The 21,184-nt window shown below is 41.2% G+C and overlaps 1 protein-coding gene across 1 annotated transcript in view; it reads right to left on the minus strand.

Annotated features, from left to right (window-relative positions):
- Window positions 1-1,072: 1,072 nt before the first annotated feature.
- GFI1 (growth factor independent 1 transcriptional repressor) overlaps window positions 1,073-21,184 on the minus strand; it is a 48,468-nt gene continuing 28,356 nt past the window's right edge. Inside the window, exons 5-6 of the mRNA XM_069641801.1 lie at window positions 7,102-7,267; window positions 1,073-1,813 (exon numbers count right to left, since the gene is read on the minus strand). Of these exons, the coding sequence (XP_069497902.1) occupies window positions 1,635-1,813; window positions 7,102-7,267 (345 nt within the window). The 3' untranslated portion in view covers window positions 1,073-1,634. The remainder of the gene's footprint in view (window positions 1,814-7,101; window positions 7,268-21,184) is intronic.

The following is a 21,184-nucleotide window of genomic DNA, read 5'->3' on the forward strand; positions in this document are numbered from 1 at the left end:
GCATTGGGTGAGTACTTAATTACTGGGAGCACACAATCAAGGCAAAGGCACAACAACCGTTTTTGATATAATACCGCGGTTGTTTCATAGAACTTCCAATGATGAAAGGACGAGTCGGACCTGAAGTGACTCGAACTTGAGCACAACGTGCTGAGTTGTATGCAGTTTGTGGTTGTTTGTACCTCAGTGAGAATTTTTCTGTATGATACACACACGAACCCGTCCGTTTCAATCATCTTCGGCGTGGTTTGGCAGTAACGTGCGTTTTTTTTTTTTTTATCACATGTGTAATTTTCCAAACTTTACATTAGGTGAATGTTGACCATAGCATAACCTTGTGCATTTGTAATTTATGGTATGTTCCCAGAGGATCCCAAGTTCGATAAAGGAAACCCGCACACAACGCACCGTGAAAGAAAGTCGTCAATATTTTATTAATTTAAAACATAATTCCAATAAATATATTTATATCAATATGCATATTACACTCGATAACGTATAGATGAAAAACATATTTACAAACCGCTCAAAGTTCGGTTAATTGTTCCCTCCAAGGGTAAGGTACACTTAAGGCAATGTTATTTAACTACACAGTTCTGGAGCCGGCCAACTTTGAAATCGTGTCCATCTTAAAAAACAAATCACAAACAAATATGTTGGTGGCTCTTTGTGTGCCTTTCAAAAATTCCACCCCGCGTAGCCATAACCGGTGATTGCACCGATATGAGCACACATGCTAAAAGTCAAGGTCTTGAAACTAAGATCTCATTGGGCTGTGTATGTAATCGTTTGGAAAATACACACGTGCACACATTTTGGGCGTAATGTACGGTTTTCAGGGCTGCTACCTTAGTTTCTGCCATATGCTGGCAGTGGCGTTACTAATTCACTTCGGCAAGGCGCAGGCCAAAACATCATAAGAGACGCAATGGCAACCCCAACTTCTGTCGGTAGCCTGGTTGATATATACAAACATCGACAAGCCCCAACATCCCCACAGTCTCACACATTCATGTTTTTTGCTTTGCATTCTGTAATTTACAGTGTTCTCCCTCCCACCCCTCCCCCGCATGATAAATTCCGAACGTCTGTTTCTAGAATGCATAAAACATAGTAGCGGCTGAATATCTCCAGAGTGCCAAATGTTCGTCTGCATGTGCAACTCAAATCAAGGGGGCACGCCCTATTTTACATTGGTTAACTCAAACCACATCACACGTAAGTAGCACAACATGTACATACACGTATAAATACGGGACTGACAGACGTTGACAGCAAAAGGATGCCATGGTCAATGCAGTGTTTCACACATGTAAACTAGTCAGATGGTCCTTCGCCTGACATATTTGTTCATTCTTCTGCGGTCGTGGGGCTTTAAATAATTCCGCGCTTGTTCATTTCAGACCGTCTATCAGCATGCAGTTCGCATGACCTGCCTGCCCTCTTCAGCGCTGACAGCCGCCGGCGGCCATCTTGTGTGGGTGGGAGGTGAGGCCAAAATGGCGCTGACCGACGGTTCGTGACCACACACGAGGCAGAGTGTGCAACGTAGCCAGCAAATGTATCTGCCCCTACACGTAAGTCATTCCCGATACCGATATTTCTACGGAGTTGAGGTTGTCCAGTGAGTCTGCTCACTTAAGTCCGTGCTGCGTCTCCCGGTGCCGCCTTAGGTCCACCTTTCTCTGAAAGCCTTTCCCGCACAGGTCGCAGCCGAATGGCTTAAAGCCGGTGTGTTTGCGGCTGTGCGTGATGAGGTTGGAGCTTTGGCTGAAGGCCTTCCCGCAGACCTGGCACTTGTGTGGCTTCTCGCCTGCAGGGAAAAGAAAGAGGGGGTTAAATTCAATAATGACATACCAAGGGAAGGTAACTTGCACCAAGGAACGCACCAGAAGTGGAAAGCTCAACAAAGAATATTTTGCACACTTGTTAATTTAGCGTCATTTGAAGGGTGACAGCCACCTTGTACTAACCCCCCCATTCCCCAAAAAGATCAATCTAGCACATGCTTCAGTTTGTTCGGTTTGACCTTAAAAACTTGTTCCCCGTTACCCTCTCGTATTTTGGATTCATGCTCCCTGGAAAATCAACACATTGAAAGTTAAGATTTTGATCCAGAAAGAGGGATGTGGTGCATCACCACAGTGAGACAAATTGAGCTGAGAGGATTTTAAGAGGGACTAAGTATGTATTACAATGTTGAAAAATCTTGTCTGTTCGCCTATATCAAGATCTTCTGCTGGTAAAATTCAGGAATGACAGTGTTTTGATACTTGTGTATGTTTGATGGTGTAATGTACAAGGCTGTTTTGTGGTTTAACATACTGCCATAGCCGTCCAAGACATAGCTTCCAAATGGCTCATCGTCAAGAGTGCCTTAGTTCTGGCATTTTAGCCAACAACACTCACTCACCATGCTGCAAATTGCAAGCTCAAAGTTGAAAGTGAATTGAGAACGCACCCAAATTCAGTCCCAAATTCAATTTTATTTTCCAAATTGTTTACACATTTAAACCATGCTCACAGGATATATAGTACACGGGTATGTTTTGAATCAAAAGCAGTGAATTTTCAGGACCCAAGTCATGGTTTGTATTTTTGGGGTGTGGGACACTACATTTTAAAGAATAAAGTACCCGAGCCCTAAATATGAGCAAGTATGTAGAGTCACCTCAGAGTTCATCGATCTAGTAAATGTAATCGGGCTGTAGCCTCGCAATTCTAAATGCTCATAAAACTGCTGGGTTACTTGCACTGTAGTGATTATGTACTGTGTTGGTACTTGGTAGTTATCTTATCACAATTGTATTTTGAAGGCTTAGGCTTCCCATTTAGATTGCTGTTTCAATCATGCCCCTGCTTGTATGTTATCGCGCTTGCATTTTGAGTTCAAAAAGTTTTCTTGTATTTTCAACAAAGATGAAGGCCTGGGTTTCCCACTTAAACTGTTGTCTCAATCATGCCAGTGTTTGTATGTTATCGAACTGGCATTTTGAAGGCCTGGGTTTCCCATCTAGATTGCACTGTCTGTATTTGCCACACTTGGATTGTGCCTCACGTGGGCTCCCAACTTGAATTGCATTTCTTTACAATCTGACAAAGCATCCGTCCCACCTGATATTATGAGCTATGTTAGGGACCTTGCCATTCCCTACCTATCTTCGATCAGGCTATAAGTGCCCACATGCATTTTACCAATCCTCACACAGGTCTCAACTCAGACTAGGTAGGGTGTGCCAAGGAAGGGGCATTCATCCCGCATAGCGCTTCAAGGCCATACCAATGGCAGTAGGCACTATACAAATGCCAAATAACATAACATACGTATAATGTATATACTAAGCATACCCTTAATTTCCCATTATTTAATATACTTGTTTTATTCATTCCCCAAAAACATTTTGAAATATGAATGAAATCTCAGTTGATTGAAATAAAACTGCATCACTCCTTTGCTTACAGGGTAGGTAGAGGTAGGCGAGGCCCGGGCCGGCCCGAGCTCAAACGGGGGCTCCAGGCCGACCCTCCTTTCAGGCCGGTACCCCCGGATGCCACAGGCCCCACCATGGCTGCCCAGTGCACAGGGCAACAAAAATAAAATGGCATTTCTTTCCATTTTGCCTGCGGTGTGCGGGCAAAATGGAAAGAAATGGGCATTTATTTCTTTTCATATTGGACTATTTCTTTCCATTTTGCCTGCGCCGCGAAGGCAAAATGGAAAGAAATGCCCATATATGAAAAAAATAAACACGACCCTGATGGCGGCTCGGATGCCGAGAGGGCATCAGGGCTGCATTTATTTTTTTTACAGTTGACTATTACTTTTCATTTTGCCTGCGCCAAGAAATGCCCATTTTTTTCACATCTGACCATTTATTTTCATTTTGCCTGCAATGCCAAATTGTTTTCACATTTGACCATTACTTTTTATTTTGCCTGCGGCAAGAAATGGCAATTATTTTTCACATCTGACCATTTATTTTCATGTTGCCTGCACCGCGCGGCAAAATGGAAAGAAATGCCCATTTTTTTCCACATCTGAGCATTTCTTTTCATTTTGCCAGCGCGGCGCGGGCAACATGAAAAGAATTTCCATATTTTATATTGCACAATAAACGCGGCCTTGATGGTGGCTCACCAGGAGCACGTTTCATTTTTTTCCCTTTTCTGGAGGAGCCAGGGATTTCATGGGCTCGGCCCGTGTTGGGCTCCTAGAGCCAGGCCTGAACCCAGGCTCGGCCCTACACATTTTAATGTATTGATATTTGAGACTTGTTTCCAGGTTTACTTTCATTGTATTTGGTGCGCTTTGATTGAGAGTCTATCTGCATACGTTTCAACATACCTCTCAAAACAAATATTTAAACTGCCAGCTGACCTCAGCCCCCAAACCTTCTGTTTGCGTTTAAGACAGCTATTGTGAAGAGAGTGTGCTTGGAAGGTAGATCATACGGAAAGATTAAATGATGTCCCTTTCACCTGCCGTTTTGAGATACCCTAAATCAACTCCACTATAATATAATGCTCTATAAAACCGCCCATCGAACCACTCATTGAAAAGGCCTACTTAATAAAGACACGACAGATCATTTTAGAGTTATACTGATTAGCTTACAAGGATTCAGACTTTGAATAGATGTTGTTAACAATACCAATCTCAATAAGTTTTTCTCTTGACAGGTACTGTATACAGGTTCCGATTTTAATATTCTGTGTATTGCAGTGATGGATACGCAGCAATGCAATGTGTACTCAGTACCGGCAAACGTAAATTACGCTGATTATACGTGTTTACAATGTTGTATTTACATGATATGTCTTATTTGTGACAGTTTATTGAAATGTATGACTTTATCCCAATAATAGTTTATTTTTTGAGCCGTGATGCAGAACATATCACTTGTTACAACATATCACATTCCAAATAATAGTATGTTACATTTTCCTCATTACTTAATGGTTTCCATGATTCTGTGGATTAGACATTAAACCCTTGGTTCACTACATCCCCTCCCTTCTAATTCATCAAAACATACTCCCACTAGGTTGCAGGTGGAAGACTGTTTTACAATTATATGTATATGTAAATAGTTTTAATGTGATAAGAAAACTCAAGCATTCAAGCAGTAGCCAGGGGTCAAGGGGTTGAGTGGCAGGGAGGAGACAACAAAAAAAAATACGGCGTGGGAAGGAATGACCGATATACAGACATAGTGAGACCTAATGAGTGCTTAATGGAAGGAAGTAATAGACCAATCTTAAAAGGACTTAGGAAAATAAAGCTGGGACAGAGAAGGCTAGAACATTGGAGGTACTGGTGGAGATGAAGAAATACTAAAACAGTAGGCAAGGAAAACGATTGTCACCTGGTCCTTGTCATACCGCTTACTATTTTGAGGTGTGTTCTAAAACAAAATGTAAAACTAAGACGACAGCAGCCACCAACTTAAAATACATATTCACAAGAGCCCTACGAAAGGTCTACTCTTGCCTTCCTTCGCCCTGCTTTTGTCTTCAGGTTGTGGGCACGATAGTGAATTTTTGAATACTGGCGAAGTTTAAAAATATTTTTGATGTCTTGGGTTCAGGCTAAAGTTATTCTCTGTCTCATCAGTGACATCTGGAGCGGTAGATTTGACTATTGCGATGTTTCTAGTCTAGTCCTGTGTGCCCATAGATTGGGTGGGCTGGGATCTCTGTGGTCTGCTAAGCTTTATTTGCGTTTACATCCAGCCAGAAATATTTTTTAATTTGGGACAAACCACAGGGTCCGTTTCCCTGCATTTTTGTGGCATTTTTAAGGGGACGAGCCCCCCAAATCCCACCTCCCACGCTGCTCCACTTCATCCCAACTACCCTTAAATATAAAAAAATCCCCTAACCTCGCATCCCCATAAAAATGCAGAAAAAAATGCAGCAAAACAGCCGTGAATAAATGCAGGGAAATGGGCGCATTGAGTTGGGTCGGTACCATATTTGTGATGCCTAGAAGGGACTTTCTTCTAAAGGTTCTTACAGAGTTTCACTTGCATGAGGATCCGGTTAGCCCAGCTTTCTTTCAAAGCCCTACATCTACTGAGGAGAAAAGGTTCCATTGTTTGGTTGGCGCAGGCACAGAACCACCACTCCACGGACAAGCCTAGGCCCTCAGAAACTATTACTGTGGTTGTTTGGCACAGTGTAAAAGTCCAATAACACAACATAACATATCCTATGAAGGTGGGGAATGTACCTTAATTTTATGGCTAGTTCTCAACCTACTCCCAATCTCATTATGTCTTTCTATTCAGTCCTGGTGAGTTCTGAAACTATCCTGGGCCACTTTCAGCATGTACTTCAGGATGGCAATCACTACAGGACCTGCAACTCAGTGTCGAGATTGGTCTCCTTGCTTGTAGGTGAGACTTCCTTTAAACACTCAGGGAGTAGCTGCTTTTTTGGAATTGGTCAAGGGGTTTGCATGACTGATATTCTTCAGCAGTGACTTAAATCACACGTATTTCTAATTATAAACCCAATATGAAGATTTAGCCAGTACCTATTCTGGGACTTCCATGTTGTAGTCTACTTTGGGCCAGTCCCAAATTTACTTCTTGCGTGAATAAATCATGGGTGTGCATTCTACTTTGGTTTCTGTTTTCTGTTTGTCAAAACTCCTGTATGCTTGTAGCCATATGCACTGGGATGAGGAAGAGTGAGAAGGAGAAAAGGACTTGATAATTTAACAGTAATCCCACTTTACTGACTTTTCTCTTCTTTGCCCAGTCCTTGTGATCCTGCCCTCAATACCCGTAGGTCTGCTTTGATCGTGTCATGACTTTGTGTGCTTCACACGGAAGGAGAATTGGGCCCTGGGGAATGTTTAATTTTATCAGAAGCATATAGAGGTGCTTGTTTCAAGGATCAATTGTACCCTCATAATATGAAAGACTTACAAGGAAGCAAAGACTCTGTGTAATTGGGTTACTGTTTAGTAATGAAGTCACACTGGGTAGTTAGCAACACCAATACCATGCTGATCAGTGTCAAAGGTAAATATCTCTAGGATAGGTTCATACTGTCACTGGGTTAGTTTCTACCAAATACATTTAACCTCCTCACCTGTGTGGATAAAAGTGTGCTTCTTCATGTCAGACTTTTGGTGAAACCTCTTTCCGCAGTACTGACATGGGTAGGGCCTGGTGTCTGAATGGATTAACAGGTGAGTGGACAAGGTGGAAGACCTCTTAAAACTTTTGCCGCAAATCTTGCAATCAAAACTTCTTTCCTGCAGAGGAAACATAGACAAGAATTGGAGATTGGAGCCTTTTATCTGACATGTAAGCTAGCATTAGCACGACACATTTTAAAAAAAAAGAAATTCATCAAATAAATCACCAGCTCAAGCAGAGATATTAGAGCAAGCCGTTTAAGTTGCATCATAATACATCCTACATGTCCTAAAATGTCTTAACGTCTGAACTGATTAATATTTATTTATTAACATTTATAAAATGTGCAACAGCCCGAAGGCATGGTGGCGCTGTTACAAGACAACATGCTTAGTTACATAATACATTCTTAGTTACATAACGAATACAAGGGAGTAGGGAGGAAGAGGAAGGAAGCAAGAGAAGGGAGGGAAGGCTGTGTTAGTTGAAAAGTGTAGTTTTTAGCCCTTTCCGGAAGGCAAGGAGGGAAGTCTCAGCTCTTAGTGTGTTGGGTAATAAATTAAAGCGCCATGAGACCATGAACATTGTAGCAGTTGCTCTATAGAAAACTCAATAATATGATATGACATACAATTATGGAAACTTTAGGGGATAGACATGTTGCATGCAGCAAGTGCACAATCTGACACCTTCCCTTCGATTAGCGTTTTGGTGGCTCTCAAGATTTATGATTTGATAAGAATATTTCTTATTATATGGGATAACTGTAAAAAGCAAGCAAATAATCTTAATTAAAACGCAATGTCAAGACATTAAGAGACTATCAAAACATTATTTTCATGACCTTTACCTTTAAGACACCTTTCAGGGGGCAGGACGTACTATGCAGTGAGGCCACATTTTTGAGAGTGATGTGGACTAGAAAAGGTGTAATTTCCAGCTTATTTATTTTTAGTCGCCCCCTCAATTGAAAGAAAACATGTTAGGAATACCCTACAAATAGACTGTTTTCTTTATTCATTCTACAACATACAATGAGAACTTTTGAAAATTCTGGCTTGTATGAAAACTAAAAAATATGAATGGATGTTGGTGTGTATATAATTTTGCTTATCATAAGCCTGATGGTTGTTGGGCTTCTGGAATTGGTAGATATGTGTGTTTGGTGTTTATTTTTTGTGAGTGTTTGGGTGGGGTTTTCTTTATCTTTTACAATTCTTATTTTGTTAGTTATTTTTTATTTTATTTTACATACTTTTCTCACTCTTAGGTTGGACGTTTTTATTTTTCTCTCACAAATGGATTTAGTAAAACTTATCTGTATCAGTAGATGGGAATTTAAATGTGTAAAATGCATTTTATTCTAGTGGTGAGATATTGATCCTCTAAACTTTGTTTCATGGAATGTCAGAGGTATTGGATGAGTGTTTAAAAGAAGGAAGGTTTTGGCACGGATATGGCAGAGTAGGGGGGATATTGTGTTTCTTCAGGAGACTCATTTAAATGAGCAAAATGGTGATTATTTGTCTACTCATAAATACCCACAGGTGGTATCGCATTATTATGATACTAAATCTAGGGGGGTTAGCGTATTGTTCAGGAGGGGACTATCTATCAACTTTGAGAAAGTAGTAAAAGATCAAGAAGGTCGTATTCTTCTCATAGATATTTTACATAATGGTAGGAAACTTACTGTTGGGACAGTATATGCTCCATGTGCTCCAGATATGTGTTTTTTTAGGAAATTAGACAGTCTTTTGGAGGAGATGGAGGGAGAGGCGATTATTTTAGGTGGGGATTTTAACTTGGTGATGGATAGTGAACTAGACAGGAAGTCATATTGTAGGTATAATGGTGGGAGGTTAGGAGAAGAATTGAAACAGTTTGCTTTTAAATATGATCTTGTTTATATTTGGAGGGTTCATCATCTAAGAGATAGAGAATATTCATTTTATTCGCCGGTACATAATTCATATTCTCAGATTTTTTTTTGATTAGTGATAAATTAGTTGATCAGATGTTTGGTTCCAGTATTGAAGAGAGATGTATTTCTGACCATGCGCTAATAGTTTTGAAAGTCAATTTGCATATTATTCATAAAAAGAATAATAGATGGAGAATGCAAGCCAATTCCCTTAATGACCCGTTGATTAATGAAGGACTAGATGACTTTGTTCAGAAATATTTTGAGGAAAATAATGGATCGGCAGATGTTAAGATTGTATGGGACTGTTTTAAGGCTGTTTTGCGGGTTGAATTGATTTGTAGAACTTCACATGCTAAAAAGAGGAAAAAAGAAACGATTGAAAGGTTAGAGAAGGAGATTGTGGATTTGCAAAGGAGTTGTGCGCAAGTGGAAAAGAATTGCATGAAACAAAAATTGAATAAATTGGAAGAGGTATTAAAGATACTTTTGCATTCACTAGCAGGGAAGAGCTTGTTTTATACAAAACAGCGTTTTGGGGAATTTGGAGACAAAAATTGAAGACTTCTGGCAAATAAGCTTAATGGTCTGATGGAGGACAAGTGTATTTCGTCAATTGAAAATGATGAAGGTGAGGTATTTCATAGGAGTGAAGATATTTGTGAAGAGTTTAGACTATTTTATAAAGAGTTATATAAGGAGCAGTTACATCCTAATGAAACTGATTTGCAGTCTTTTTTTGATAAAATTAACCTTTCAGGACACCGGGATGACAAAAAATTAATTCTTGAATCTGCGATAGATGTGGCTGAGGTTACTAATGCAATATTGCAATTGAAAGATGGTAAATCGCCAGGGCCGGATGGGATTGTTTCAGAATTTTATAAAAAAATGTGTTGAGCAAATATCACCTATTTTATGTGTTCTCTTTAATGATTTTTTAGAGTCGGGTATGGTATGTAAATCAATGACAGATGCAATGATTATTGTCATTCCTAAGCCTGATAAGGATCACAAAAAATGCAGTAATTACAGACCTATTTCATTGTTGAATGTGGACTGCAAGATTTTTACGAAAATATGGGCAAATAGGCTTATGGTCAATATGGGAGATCTGGTGGATGAGTCTCAGGTGGGTTTTATCCCAGGTAGATATGGATATGATAACATAAGGACTGTTTTGGATGTCATTGGGATGCATCATAATAAAAAATCAAAGGGGGTCCTAGGGTTTTTTGATGCGGAGAAAGTGTTTGACAGGGTTAATTGGAGGTTTTTGGAATTCACCTTATTGAACATGGGATTTGGACCAACCTTTATGAAAATGATTAAGTGTATTCATTATGAGGTTAACGCGAGGGTGACTGTGAATGGTTTAATTTCAAAGTCTTTCTCATTGTCCAGAGGCATGCGACAAGGGTGCCCTCTGTCGCCTTTTTTGTTTGATTTAGCTCTTGAACCGTTGGCTGCTTATATTAGGCAACGTGGGGAAATCAAAGGTTTATGTGTTGGAGGAGTTGAGGTTAAAGTTTTGTCTTATGCGAACAACATGTTGGTCCTACTATCTAATCCAGAACAATGTGGTTTGATTCTGAGACGGATGTATGAGGAAGTGTGTGAGATTTCTGGTCATAAAATAAACTGGGACAAGACTGAGATATTCCCACTGTCTAAAGAGTGTAGTAGGGATATTCTGAAGGTATGGAAATGCAAATGGTCCCCTGAGTGTGTTAAATATCTTGGTATATACATCATAGGTGATTTGAAGAAAATTATGCAATATAATATTGATAAACTCATGGATAAAATTTTGTATCCACTAAGATGGGAAAGACTTCATTTATCATTATGGGCAAAGATAAATGCGATAAAGATGATTTTGTTTCCAAAAGTATTATATATTATTCAGTCGATTCCATTATTAATTTCCAAGAAGCAAATTTTGCAAATTGATATACATTTTCATTGTTTCCTTTGGGGGCTGGGTAAGAGACCTGCGGATTCCAAGATTTATGTTAATGCAGAGTGTGGAAGAAGGAGGTTTTGGTTATCCAGATTTATATGAGTACTGTATGGCGTTCCTGCTCAAGAAGGGAACTTATTATTATGCAAATGACGATTTCATAGGTGCTATTTGGCTGCGCATGGAGAAAGGGGTTTGCAATCCGTATTGTTTAAGTAACCTTTATACCATGGGTAATATGTCAGTCGGTATATTAAAGATAAAGTCTATAGCGACAACCAGGCAGACCATGCGGTTATGGTTTGGAGAGAATAGTCAGTCATATGGCTTTAGTGAAGATGCTTCTCTCTGGCATAATGAGATATTGCAATTAAACAATAGATGTTTGATTTGGCAGAATTGGGTTCGGAAGGGGGTTCTGACACTGGGTGATGTATCAGATGGAGATTGTCTTTTGAAATTTGAGGAAATACAGAGGAAATTTGGGCTGCATCAAAGAGAAAGACAAACATATGTAGAACTGAGCTCCCTCATTAATCTCAGGAAAAGCATGGTTGGTAATTTGTTGGGAACTAAACCTGCATTGTGTCAATTGCTTACTGGACACGAATATTCTTTGTGTACATACATGAACTTTATGCAATTGGATAACAAACATATTGTGGCATGGGATAAATTGAGAACGGTGTGGTCGGATGATCTAAATACGAATTTCACAGATATGGAATGGAAGGATATACTTAGGGTGAGTGCCACTGTGGGTACGGATTTGAACTTGCGTCTGATTAGACAGAAAGTAGTAGGTAGAGTGTACTGGACACCAGTTAAAATGTATAAACTGGGGTTACAAACTGATAATTTATGTTGGGGGTGTGGAAATGAAATTGGTACCCTTCTACACCTTCTCTGGAGTTGCTCAAGAGTTCAATATTTTTGGAATTATGTGATTGATAGGATTAATCTGATTTTGGATGTAGTTTTACAGAGATCGGGTGGGAACATTATCTTACTTATACATCGAGGAAGGTGTAAACGTTCTTTGAAATATAGCAATTGGATAGATAAGGTTTTATTGATGGCCATGAGACTGATGCTTCGGGTTTGGAAAACTAGGAAGAAGCCAACAGTGGAAGACTGGTTGGTTGATTTACGCACCTTATCAAATTTTGAAAAGCTCTCATTTAAAGTAAAAGACAAAGAAGAGGTGTACAATCTATTTTGGGGACCATTCAACACCTTGTATGATTGACTACATAGGCTGTGGATAAATGTGAAGGGTGGGTAGAAATATATATCAATTATAAAATATTATTATATTTGTTTTATTATTCTTTTTTTTAATTATTATATATATCACTGTTATACTTTTTGGGGTGTTTGGTCTGGTGTTGTTTGTGTGGTGTTGGTGATTGTGTGTGTGTCCTATATTGGATATTTTTATTGACTATTGTATTTTGCTCTTTTGTTGTCTGTAAATATTGAAGGTTTCTTAGTATGTCGGGAAGGTTACTTGATTGTGATGTTTGTTTATTGAATACGTTGAATTGTATTATTTGGTTTACTATTCATTTCTGTATTGAACTGTTTCTGTACTTTATTGTTGACATACTAATAAAAAGATGTTTAAAAATATATATATATATGTTTTTTACTAGTTCCCCAGAGAATCTAAGCTGGCAAAAATAAAGGAATGTATTCAAATCAAAGGTCAAATATTAAATCTTAGAATAAGACATATGCGCACACCCTAACAGGCACACACATACACAAAACTTATCAAACTGCATATTCTAGAGTGTTTTTTTGCGACCTTTATTATTCATAGGGAAGTTGATTCTTCCCTGCTCCCTAAATGCAGAATGCTCCTTTGGGACTGAAAAACTTCAGTCTATGCCTTTTTTGACACGTCTAGATCACAAGCATGTTCTGTGTATAAAACCTTGCTGTGCCTGAGTAGACTCGAGGTTGTGCCTGAACAGGAATATCATTACTGCTGGCAAAGACGGCAGCATCATGGCTGCTTAGAATAGTCACTTGCTTCAAGCACATAAAACACAACGTAAGCAAATCACACTGGCTACGAGTGTGTTAAGAATGAAGATACGCCGGCAGTAAATTAAAGCTTATTTATTATGCAAGGTAAAGCAGGCAGCAGACACACCTGCTAGATAAAGATCGCACCTCAAACTGTCGCAGTTCGAACCTAACTGGCCCAAAATGTAATACAAACATAACACGTAGTTAAGAACGCACATACCTCACAATGAACCCAAGGAAACAGCAATGCAAGTGAATGCACATAACATAACACAACTTCCCCCTTACATACATAAAGTACAATTGCAAAGTCACTCTAGGTAAAAGTCATTGAAACGGTTGGGTACTTTCCTTGCCCTTTTGCTGGATGTTCCAACATTGAAATCTACATTTCCAGTATTTTCCATGTCAGATTTCTTTAGCTCATCACCCTGTTCCTCATTGAACTCACGATCCGCACAATCCTCATTCAACTCATCACCACCAGTTAAGGATGTGCTCTTGACCAGTTTGGACATTGACCAACACACACCGCCCTCAAGAATGACCACACTACCCCGTATGGCTGTGATTTTTTTAGGACACAGAAACTTTCTTTCCAAGTATTTCAGCCCAACATGTGGATTTCTTATAAATACAGAATCTCCCACCACAAACTCCACATCCTTGACCCTGAACTTAGAATTGGACCTTTCCCTGTATACATTTTGGGCATCAGCAATTAACCTCATTATTTTCTGTCTGTCTACCTCCACACAACCAGCAACTCCTAACCAACCTGGGCACAGTCATGTGGCCGGTTGTCTGCCCTTCAGCAACACAAACGGAGAGATTTAGTGTGGTGTCGTGCGGTAACTCCAGATCATTTCCTTTAACAACTCAGACCACTCCAAACCAGAACACAGTGCCAATTGTATGCCTCCCTTAAATCTGTTAGCTCTTTCTACTAGGCCATTTGCCCTGGGATGGTACAAGGCAGTCCGCAAATGTTTAATGCCAAAATGCCTTAAAACCCCCTTCATTCTATCTGAGCAGAATTGCACTCCATTGTCCGTGATGATCTCAGTGAGAAATCCTTCCCTATAGAACACTTCCTCAAAAAATGCAATCAACTCACTGGTAGTAGCCTCCCTCAAAGCTTTCCACTCTAGCCACTTGAATGAAGTGGTAGTCAACTAACACCACTATAAACGTGAACCCATCACCCAAACCTTGAATAGGACCAATTAAATCTACTGCAAATTTCTTCCACGGTTCACTAGGAACTTGAACAGGACTGAGGGGAACTTCCCTTACAACTTTGCCTTTGTCTGCCTTTTCACATTCCTTACAAACCCGAACAGCCTTGGCAACTTCACTGCCCATACCTGGCCACCAATATGATTGTCTCAGACGCCTTTTTGTACCATTCATGCCCAAATGACCTTGCTGGGCCAGTCTGACCAAACGGGATGTAATACTCAAAGGAGGAACTATTTTGAACCTCTCCTCAATTTTTTCCCATCTTCAGATAAACTTAGCTCCAAGCTGACTTCATAGTAACGACGAAAGTTCTATCCAAAGCTCCTCTATTTGGCCATCCACCCCTTGTCCACTCTTTTACTCTAGCCAGTATCGTGTCAGCTTCATCAGCCTCTAGCCATTCCTCTACCCCACAGCACATGCAATCACATCAGAAATAGTTATATCTTCTTCATTGACCAGTTCCAGGACATCTTCCACGTCCCCTGTAGGTAGCCTTGACAAACAGTCGGCAACCACTTTGTCCTTGCCAGGTCTGTAGCACATCTTAAAATTATACCTCTCTAATCCTACCATCTATCTTGATATCCTTGGGGAGCCTTTTGCCCAGTCATTGCTACTCAACAGGTGTACCAATGGTTTGTGATCAGATTTGATTTGGAATCCTGCCCCCACAGAAAAAATTGTTATCTATCGGGACAGGCACTCCACAAATACTCTCTACTAAGTTGGCTTTTGGTGACACCCCTTGACCAGACACTGTGTGTCCCAGGTACTCCACTTCGCTGAGTGCAATTCTACAGTTCTTTCCCTGTACTGTAAGGCCAGATTATTTCAGCCTCCGCAACACATTTCTCAACACAACATCATGAGCACTCTCAGAATCAGCATAGATCAATATATCATCTTGAAAAACTGTGACATTATTAAGGCCTTTAAGTACTTCTTCCATAGTTTTCTGGAACACCGAAGCAGCTGATGCCAACCCGAATGGGATCCATAGGAACTTGAAAGTGCCTTCTGGGGTGACAAAGGCTGTGACATGTTGGCAGTTGTTCGACAACGGCACTTGGTGATAAGCTGCGGAGAGGTCGATCACCGAGAACCAGTTGGGTTGTCCTAATGTGGCTAGGGTTTCCGATATCGCAGCAACGAATGTCTTTTCGACAAGAAGGTTCTTGTTGAGATCACTGAGGTCTACGCAAAGTCTCAAACTACCATTGCTTTTGGTGATCAGTGCTATAGGGGAGAGCCACTCAGTGCCCTCAATACGCTCAATGACATCCTTTTTGAACAAGTCATCAAATTCTTCTTGTAACTGTTGCCTTAGCTTAAGAGGCGCTAGCCTCACTTTGTGCACCACTGGTTGTGCACTCTTCTTCAACTTGATGTTGTGTTCAAAATTGTTCCCAACTCCGAAGTGAAAACCTCAGGAAATTCTTTCGACCATTTGTCTTCAATTTCTGCAATGGTCACCGGCTCAGCAGCACACGCTTGGATGCAAACCCCCAGTTTTCTTTGTTGGTCCCAACCTAAAAGTGATGTTCCCCTTTTGGCCACTAAAATTTCAGCAGAGCATTCTCTTCCCTTATATGATACACTCCCGTGAAATTCACCAACAAGGGCGATGGTGGACTCTCCATAACCACACGGTTGAACTTTGGCAGGAACTAGAACTCCTGGATCTTTACCAAGAATATTTCTGAACGTGTCTTCAGAAATTATTGTCCACAGAGAGGCTGAATCCACTTTCATCTTGAGATGACATCCGTCAATTACAAAGTGAACAACTGGTCCTTTAATATCGCCTGAGACAGCATAGATGTGGAATATGTGTTTGAAATTCTTTTCTTGCACGGGTGGCCCTTCCAATGCCCTTGCAGAGGGTTGGCTGTTCACCTGGTTGTCCAGATCTCTCTGCTCTATCGCGTTTATTGAGGATTCTTTGCACATATTGGTGAAATGTCCCTTGCGCTTGCATCTGAAACAGTCTGAAAATCTAGCAGGACATGTGGGGTAATTGGCAGAGTGTTTGGGGTTTCCACACCTGAAACACTTCTGATTCCACCACTCTTTTCTACCAGTTATCCTTCTCTTTGGCGTCACAGCACACACGCTTTGTGTAACATCTTGTGAGGCTTGCTTGTCAATTTTCATAACCTTCATATACTGAGAGGTTTGCCCAATACTGCGAGTGAGTTCTATGGCCTGTTCCAGGGACACATCTTTAGCAAGCAATTTCTCCTGTATCCTGGAACTGTTCGTGCATCGAACCAGTTGATCCCTGATGAGAGAGTCAGTTAGGTCATCAAAGTCACAAGTGTGGCTTAAAGTCCTCAATGACGCCACATAGGACTCCACAGATTCAGCATTGTCTTGGGTGCGCTGAAAGAACTTGTGCCTTTCAAAGATTATATTCTTCCTTGGATCGAAATGTTCCTCAATTTTCTTTATGGCAATGAGATACTCATCCGCATCGCCGGCACCCTCTTCGGCATTTGGAGTGAGACCGTCGAACACAATGCGTCCCTCTTGGCCCAGTTTGTGGAGTAATAGAGCTTTCCTTCTTGCAGAGCTGTACCCGTCACCCCTAATCGCTACTATGTAATTCTCGAACATGCGGACCCATCTGTCCCACCTCAATGGGGGGCGACCAGGTTCGGAGAGAAAAGGTGCAGGAGGAGGAATTGCTGCAGCCATACTGCTGATCCCAACACTACAGCAGAACATGGTGTACTGTCACTTGAAGCAAATGCTGGGAACTTGTTTAGAATTCCTAGCAAGAAGACTAATTGTTAAGAAACAATAGTGACTGAATAAGGCTACCTTCCACTTATGGCAGTGACTGTGACATCACAATGGATGTTCTAAAGAACCATAGAACCTTTCCCAGGCCATGTCATCTGAGAGGAATGTCTTGTGAGAGCCAAAACAATTGAATGGAATGCACTGCGAAAAGAAATTCCAAAACAGCGTCACAATGGAGTGAGGATTCCTTGAAGGAATGTGTTCTGTTGGCCGTGTCACAGCAGCAGACGGGGTTGCCAAGCAACATCCTGGAAGCCGAGGCAACAAGAACATAAACTCTGTGTGTGGTGACAGGTTCCGCCCACGCAATGCGTAGATGGTGCAGGAGGGAAGCGTCAATGCTATAACGACACTGTGCGAGGCTGGAAACCAAAAGCAAAGCGCGCGAGGCGAGTCCCTCAAATAGCAATTCCTAAATGGTGCACTCGAACGAGTCTCACAAAATGCGCTTCCCAATAATGCGGCTCACAAAATGCTTCTCCCAATAATGCGGCACCCCTCTGACCTGTGACCACCGGGAAAGCGTGTCTGCTGCCTGCACTGTAGATGCCGTTCAGTATTCTTCATGCGATCGACCGAGTCCGCAGGGAACGGGGAGGGGAGGCAGGTCCCACTAGCAGCTGGAGAGAGGTGGGGTGGGTGAGACGTTCAGTAGTGGCTGCCAGAGAGTGGAGCAGTGCGATCAGAGCGGCGTCCAGGGCACAAGTTCAGGATCCCCACCACTGCCGCGTGGGTCACGCTATTCAGGAGAATAGGATACAGCCGTGCGCCCAAAGTCATCCTCGTCGCCAGTGTTACGAATTAAGATACGCCGGCAGGGGAGTTGCTAGGTCTAGAAAAGACCCAGGGCTAAGCTAATGTCGGAAATGTTGGGACTGGGGGCTAGCTAGTCTTTTGGCTGTAGCACCTGAGATTCTATCCGGGTCTACAACCAAAAGATCAGGGGCTATAGCCCCTTAGCCCCCCCTAGCAACGCCCCTGTACGCCGGCAGCAAATTAAAGCTTATTTATTATGCAAGGTAAAGCGGGCAGCAGACACACCTGCTAGATAAAGATCGCACCGCAAACTGTCGCAGTTCGAACCTAACCGGCCCAAAATGGAATACTAACATAACACGTAGTTAAGAACGCACACACCTCACAATGAACCCAAGCAAACAGCAATGCAAGTAAATGCACATAACATAACAGAGTGGTGTTCCATATCGAATTCTAGCTTGCTATATTCCACTCAAAGCTCTCAGGACACCACACCTTTTATTTGCATACTTTCCCGGTGTTCTGGAGGAATTCATGTATGAAAGTTCTAGAGTGTAAAATTTACTATTACTGGCCTCTTGATACCAAGAGGGAAGCATGATGGGTGGCATGCATAACGGTAGACTGCAAAGCACGAGGAGTGACCAAAGAGCTGCGTCTTTGAGTCTTTTCTGAAGGCAGTGCGTCTCTCCAACAATCAGAGTGAGAATGTAAGTGAGTTCTGATGCTTACAGTGTCACATCCTGTGGGGATGTTAATGTATCCAGACTATGGGTATTAAATCCAATACTGAATGGGTAGTCATTCTGAAATGTAATCCCAGAGGTGGGAAACACTCTCCCACCATATGTAAGAAGCACATAGAGCCTTGCAGTGACCTTTCTCCACAAGACCTACTTTTTCGTTTAGCTATTCCTCCACGAATGTTGTTACATTTAATATTGTTTATATAATAAGTAAAACAAATGATAAGGTGATGGCCGGTCAGAGTATATGTTTGAAAATAATTAATCTACTTTTTATTCCCCCCAGGACAGTTTAGTTGTATAACGGCTGCCTTCTGCACAAAACCTTTTGATCGGTTTGTTGTTGTGATCAAGTGAATGGAATAATGACATCGAAGTTTGCTGTTAAGATATGTGATTGTGATTTATCCATTCCTTGGCCATGGATTTGCTAATTAGTCAATCACATGTCCAAAACACTGACTTCCAATTCTACAGTTATCTAATTTACCTACCAAGGGTTTTGTCACATTAGATGTTAGAGACGTTTCAGTAGCACATTGAAATCATTATTGTTCTCCCCCAAACAAATCAAAATGCTTGGTGCGCAGTCAATAATTTCTGTTATTGACCCGATGACAACATTCTCATGGAAGCAACAACCTAAAAAATGATACTGCATACACTGTTTTATTTTTCCACGAAATTATAACAGTCTTTTAGAGCTCGACAGGGGTCATTAAAGCTTGGGATAGTGTCCACTAGTGCCTTTGTTTTCACTATGGGCCGTAACTTAGGGGTGGACATTAGCCTGTGATAACGACCTTACTCTCAATCTGTCAGTCTTAACTATGTTCTTGATGACAGAAAATGGAAAAGGAAACCACACACGAATGGCGTCAAATATTAAAGCAACTACATTTACCCACCAGTTGGAGTACTGATAAAAAATGTAGCAATCCACAGCAAAAGTACCAAAAAAGGGGCAAAGATTAGCATATTTCCCCAAACCCCATGCCAATGCAACAAGACTTTGGTGATATAGCCCTAGGAAAGGAAAAATCCATTGTCACATAATAAAAAGACGGTGTCTTTGCCTGAGGCGGAAGTGCTGTCGGAAAAGGCCAGTGAAGGTTTGGTCTCCGGTGCGGCTTGACGGACACTTTCACCTTTTGTTTTATTTATTTATTATTAATGTGATACAGTTTTATACAAAAGTAAAAAACTTTACACATATCACCATAACAAAAAAGAGAAAAAAGAAACATCAGACATAATCAATAGAATTATACTGAGTCATAAACAAAACCAATCATTTTCCAATGCATGTAATAAAATAGAAAGCTAATAACAATACAGCAGCAGCAAATACCAGATAATATCAAAAGTAAAACTCATACAGACTTCTTACATCTGACTTTCTCAGCTGCCTTCTAGATGAAACACCTGGTTACAGGGCCAGCCCTAGAGCAGCAATTCATACGGATAGAGGCTTCCCGCCATACCTGCAAGAGTGCTATATGTAGTTTAGGATTCAATGAGTTAACGCATTGGTGCCAAAATTCTACCTGCTCCAGATATTGTGGGCAAACTTCCCAAGGTTTTTAGCACGGCTTCTGCTCATCACTCGACATTGGGTTAAAACATGTCGAGCAGTTTCTGACTCAGTGTGCAGTGCACATACTCTGCAATACCTTTCTGATTCCACTAGGCCCATTTCGGGCCTCTGAAACCAGAGTAGGCAGATGGTTGATACGCAGAAGCAAAACAAAACGCCTTAGCAGGTCAGAAAGGCAGAGATTTAAATAGGGCAAGACTTTTTATAGGTAAACAACACATGAGAGATTAATTTATAACTTTTCAAGCTTGCTAGGTGTGTGAAATGATTCTGCCAATCCCAGACATTTAAGCGTTTCTGCATACTATGAAACAGGAGCTCATTCTTCTGTCCCCACTCCGGAGACCAGCTGATTTCTTCAAACAGGGTGTTCATTTGCATTTCTAATTCGTGTTGTCTACCCACCCGTGCATCCTCTTTAATAGCCATGAGAAGCTTGTTGGTAGGCTTATTAATGATTTTAATATAGAATTCCACTCTCTTTTTTAGAACAATAGCTTTAAGGGAGGTAATTCCCAACTCGAGCCTGATCATAGCCATTGGGATGCACTGAGGAAGGCCAAGAATTTTCCTCCAGAACTTACCCTCCACCAGCTGCAACCACCCCAAATTCATGTTGATCAAAGGGTCTAGGCCGTACGTTACCATAGGTGCCAAACATTGATTATACAATTGGCGAGCAGCCCAGATAGAAAAACCACTCTGATCACGTGTGAATTTGTGAACTAACGCTGTGAGTTGTGCAGCCTTGGTTTTGCATGCCTGGTTGCAGGTAATGTAGTTTCCCCTGTTATCAAAATCAACACCTAAATATTTGTACGAGTTGGTATAGTTGATTTCAATAATACCCACCAGCATGCGAGGCCTCGCCACCCTGCCTGCTGCCTGTGAAGGTTTGGGCTCTGGTGCGGCTTGACAGACACTTTCACCTTTTGTTTTGTCTGCAGCTACGTTGCC

Source organism: Ambystoma mexicanum, chromosome 1q (genome assembly GCF_040938575.1).
Source record: "Ambystoma mexicanum isolate Mex_15411 chromosome 1q, UKY_AmexF1_1, whole genome shotgun sequence".
Lineage (NCBI taxonomy): Eukaryota > Metazoa > Chordata > Amphibia > Caudata > Ambystomatidae > Ambystoma > Ambystoma mexicanum.